Consider the following 5,000-nt stretch of genomic DNA (forward strand, 5'->3'; position numbering starts at 1 on the left):
TTAGCTTTCACCCCCTTGTGCTTTACTAGTGTTTCAGTGCTTTCCCTTTTTCGCGTTCTTGTGTCTTGCGATCCTTTGTGTTGTGCTATGGAGCATGTTCGCCGTTGTCCTGGGCCTAGAGCCGGTAAGGCGTGTGGGGCTTTCCTGTCCAAGCCTGAGGTAGACCCGCATACGTTGTGAACCTCGTGCAGGGGCAAAGCCTGTTCTTCGTTGGACACGTGTCCCGAATGTGCGGAATGGAGTGAATTTCAGTGGGTGAAGTTCCCCACCAAGAAGAAGAAGGCGACGAAGAGATCACCATGGAAGTCAAGCGTAACTTCTCCCGCGACGTCGGTAGGAGAAGGGGCAGGTAGAGTGTATCCTTCATCCCCTACCCAGGTTAAGGGAAGAGGTAAGTCCTTGAAAGGAAAACGGTTGGCGCATCCTTCCCTTGAGAGTGATTGTGCGGGGGAATCTTCTTTTGCTAAGGCGGTGCAGGCGCCTGTAGGTGAGTGTAGTGGGGCTCCGAAGGACGGGCCTCTCTCACATAGGGGCCGCGTCGCTACGGAGGACCCCATGTGGTCTAATAATGCTTTGTTTTCTTCGCCAGATCCCTGGGTAATCGTTTCAGGGACATCAGCGACGGAGGGCGCCGTCGGCAGAGAAGAATCCCCGCAGGAGGACCCATTGGCGTGGGACTTACCAAGGACGCCGATGAGGTCTCCACTGGACATTGAGGAAGGACTCAGTGAGGCCTTCTCATGCATTCCTCGCCCGTCCGCGTGGTTACCGACGAAGCCACCTCTTCAGGATCATCGGCCAATTCCTTCTTCGTCAGGGCTGCGGAGGAGCCCCAAGAAGCCAAAGTCGGGTTCGTCTCGATATTGCGAGGAGATCTACTCCTCGGGACGTGACTCGTCTGATTCCTCGAGCAGGGAACGTCGCAGACGCCAGAGGAGGAAGAGGGATCGATCTGTGCGGAGGAACTCCCCTTCGCGGTCTCCCACACGATCTCGGGGCACGAGAAGCCCCCGCTTCCCTCCATCCAAAAGCAGGAGACCAGTATCACCGCAAGGGACTTGGGTTTTCGTCCCTAGCAAGAGTACGGAGGACCTAGCCAGACCCACTAGGGCGACACCTGAGCAGGAGGGAGACAGTCCTCCTAGAAGGGTCTCCACGTGCCTCGCCAGGGAGTCGCCCGATGAGCTGAGGACCGCGTCTTGCAGACCTAAGTCCCGTCCGAGAGACAATCAATCCGGCCAGCGGAGGGAGTCGTCATCGAGGATGGGCAGCCTCGACAGGCCTCCCCATCGAGAAGATGCACGAGGACGGGCACCTTCATCCTCCAGGTCTAAGTCCCGTCCGAGAGACACTCAATCCGCCCAGCGGAGGGAGTCGTCATCGAGGATGGGCAGCCTCGACAGGTCCCCCCATCGTGAAGCTACACGAGGACGGGCATCTCCGTCTAGGGCTCTCATGGAGGAGCCCATCTCGCACAAAAAGCCCTCGAGGAGGAGAGAAGTGCCAATCGACGATGAGAGAAGGGGCCGAGGGTCCCATCGACACGAAGGCGCCCGTGGACACGCCTCGCCCCATCGTTCGGAGGGAAGAGAAGGCGAGACGTCGGCGGGGAGGACTCCGCTTACAGGAGAGTCTTAGCCATGATCAGGGGATACAATGGCTTGGTGGAACCCGCCCCTCAGGAAGTGGAAATGTGGACCTCTGGCCTGAATAAGTTCTTCGACGCCCCCGCCCAGAAGAAATCCTCTCTCTCCCTACCAGAGGCCAGGAATGTGGGAATTGGAAGGGCCCATATTGATAAAGTTATCGTACGTAATAGCGACTCCGCCAGGGGCTATAGTTCGGCGAAACTGTTACAAGGCCTTAAATCGCAGACAAAGTACTACTCCTTAGAGGGCAGGACGAGTGGCCCCTGCATGACGGCGAAGTCTCTTGACATCTTGTGCCTGGGCGTTTCGGACGAGAAGGCAGCCTCGGCGTCCACATTCTTCTCCCAACCCGAGACAGCTATGATGGAGGAGATATCCAAGGACCTGGTGAACGTGGCTTCCTGGCTGGATTGGTGGGCCACCACCTTGGTCGGCACCCAGATCCCAATGGACTCTATGGAGCCTGCAAACAGGAGGCTCTGAACCAGTTGCTGGAGTCGGGTAGCTGAGCACTTAAATTCATGACGTTCCAGTCCTTGGCTCTCTCGGCTAACTGGGTTCTGCAGAGAAGAGACACCCTACTCAAGAATCTTCCGGTCAAGATCCCCGAAAGGGAAGCTCCGTCTGGGGAGAACAACTATTTCCAACAAAGAAGGCGGAGGAAACCATGGAGAAACTGGCCAAGAAGAGGGAACTCTCTGGCCTGAAGCCGCAGACGGCGCGTCGCCCCGCCTTCAGGAGGCCCGTGACGGAAGCGCCTGTGACTGTGCGTTCCTTCCCAACCCATGGAAGACGAGAACCCCCGTCGGGGAAGTGGCCTACCTCGACGAATTCCTCCCGAAGGGGATCCTCCTCGGCACCACCCCCGTATAGGAACTCCTACTCCTCCTCCAGGAGAAGCCGAGCAGGCCGTTCCTCCCGTAGGAGATAAGATGGGAGGCCCCCCTTCCCTGCCCAAGCCTCAGGTAGGGGGATGCCTCAGTCTAGCATGGCAAGCATGGAAGCTCCACGGAGCAGACCTGTGGACAGTCTCAGTTCTGAGAGAGGGCTACAGGATTCCGTTCTTGGAACAACCGCCCCCGTTGATCTCAGCGTCCCAGGCGGACTGGTTGGTGTCCAAGGGCCCAGCGAAGAGGGCTGCACTCGGCGAAGAGGTCAACAAGATGTTGCAAAAAGGAGCCCTGGAAGCAGTGAAATTGCCGGGTCCGGGATTCTACAGCCGCCTGTTCCTAGTGGAGAAAGCAACGGGAGGTTGGAGGCCAGTAATAGACCTGTCAGCCCTCAACAAGTTCATCAAGAAGATACCCTTCAAGATGGATACACCAAAGACTGTCATGGCGTCCTTGAGGGAAGGGGACTTTATGATATCTGTAGACCTCAAGGACGCCTACTTCCAGGTACCCGTCCACCCGTCAAGCAGGAAGTTTCTCCGGGTGAAGTGGGGTGCCCAGGTGTTGCAATTTAAGGCCTTGTGTTTCGGTCTTTCAACAGCCCCCCAGGTATTCACGAGAGTGTTCACGACGGTCTCCGTTTGGGCACACGAACGGGGAATTCGTCTTATCAGATACCTGGATGACTGGCTACTCCTTTCATCCTCAAGGGAAGACTTGGAACTACAAGGCGAGGATCTTCTACGCTTGTGCAAAAACCTGGGCATCATGGTCAACTTGGAGAAGTCACAGCTAACCCCGGCCAACAGGACGACGTACCTGGGAATAGTACTCGACTCGTTACAGGTCAAGGCATTTCCGTCCTCAGACAGACTAGACAACCTGGACCAGGTGCTCTTGCCCTTCCTTCGAGGACAACCCAGAAGAGCGAAGGATTGGCAGAGGTTGGTAGGACACCTGGTGTCCCAGGAGAAGCTGGTTCCCCATGGAAGACAGCACCTGAGGGTGGTTCAGTGGAACCTAAAAGAACGGTTGAACCAGAAAAGTTCCACGGACTTAGTGGTGCCGGTCCTGCAGGAGACCAAACGGGCCTTAGAATGGTGGCAGGATCGCTCACACACCCTGAGAAGGATGCCACTTTCCAACCAACCTCCGGAGCTCCTTCTCTTCACGGACGCATCGAAGGAAGGGTGGGGAGCCCACCTCCGAGAAAGGACCGCAAAGGGAATGTGGACGGAAGAAGAGAAGTCCCTCCACATCAATATCCTAGAAATGAAGGCAGTCCAGGAAGCCTGCTACCACTTCGAGGAGGACATGAGGGCGAACTCAGTAGCCCTGATGTCAGACAACGCAACCGTGGTGGCATACGTGAAGAAGGAGGGGGGACTGAGGTCGAAGGAATTGTGCGATCTGGCCCTTCAAATCCTAAGGTGGGCGGAGAAGGGGGACGTCAACCTGACGGCAAGGTTCATTCCGGGGAAGAAGAACGTCCTAGCAGACGGCCTCAGCAAGGCGGGGCAAGTAGTAGCGACAGAGTGGTCCCTACACCCACAAGTGGCAAGCCACATTATCCAGATATGGGAGTCTCCGGTAATGGACCTGTTTGCAACAAGGTGGAACGCTCAACTCCCCGTATTTTGTTCTCCTGTCCCAGACCCGAAGGCGGCAATGGAAGACGCCTTTCAACACAAGTGGGACGGCCTGGACGTGTACGCCTTTCCCCCCTTCTCCCTAATAAGACAAGTCCTCAACAGAGTACGAACAACAACTAACCTAAGGATGACTTTGGTAGCGCCCTGGTGGCCAGAGAGGGATTGGTTCGCAGACCTAAGGTGTCTCGCCACTCTTCCTCCCTGGCCTCTGCCCGTCAGATCAGACTAAGACAACCTCACTTTCAGCGGTTTCATGGAAACGGGGAGGCCCTTCGTCTACACGCCTGGAGGTTATCCAGCGTCTCCTGAAGAAACAAGAGTACTCTAGCAAAACGGCCAAGAGAATGTCTCTGTACCTGCGGAAATCTTCCGCAGCCGTCTACCAGTCTAAGTGGGCGGTGTTCGTTAAGTGGTGCAGGGACAAGGAGATAGAGCCCTTGGAAGCGTCCGTGCCTATTATAGCAGACTTCATGATTCATCTCAGGGATAGGTTGGCCATGTAAGTCCCAGCTATTAAGGGAGTTCGGGCGGCCCTGGGTCAAGTCTTCCTTCTCAAGGGCATAGACCTGGGCGCCTCCAGGCACATTTCTATGCTCATTAAGGCTTTCGAGCAAGCCTGCCCCCCTTCCGCTCCTAGAATCCCGAATTGGGATTTAGCGAGGGTTCTAGATATGCTCCGAAAACCGCCTTTCGAACCGCTGAAGGACATCGTGGACAAGAACCTCACCCTCAAGACGTTCTTCTTACTAGCGTTGGCTTCAGCTAAGAGAGTAGGAGAAATACACGGGTTGTCATACGAAGTGGAACAC

General features: G+C 56.1%; 1 protein-coding gene across 1 annotated transcript; it reads left to right on the plus strand.

The window, feature by feature from the left end:
• The first annotated feature begins 555 nt into the window (after window positions 1-555).
• On the plus strand, window positions 556-1,638 carry LOC137646590 (serine/arginine-rich splicing factor 4-like). The gene has a single exon (XM_068379699.1). The coding sequence runs from the start codon at window positions 556-558 to the stop codon at window positions 1,636-1,638; it is 1,083 nt and encodes a 360-aa protein (XP_068235800.1).
• Window positions 1,639-5,000: the final 3,362 nt, after the last annotated feature.

The sequence above is a fragment of the Palaemon carinicauda genome, chromosome 9 (genome assembly GCF_036898095.1).
Source record: "Palaemon carinicauda isolate YSFRI2023 chromosome 9, ASM3689809v2, whole genome shotgun sequence".
NCBI classification, from domain to species: Eukaryota; Metazoa; Arthropoda; class Malacostraca; order Decapoda; family Palaemonidae; genus Palaemon; species Palaemon carinicauda.

Bases quoted from the DNA above. Each gene is read 5' to 3' on its own strand.
- LOC137646590 (XM_068379699.1), top strand. From the start codon at position 556: ATGTGGTCTAATAATGCTTTGTTTTCTTCGCCAGATCCCTGGGTAATC.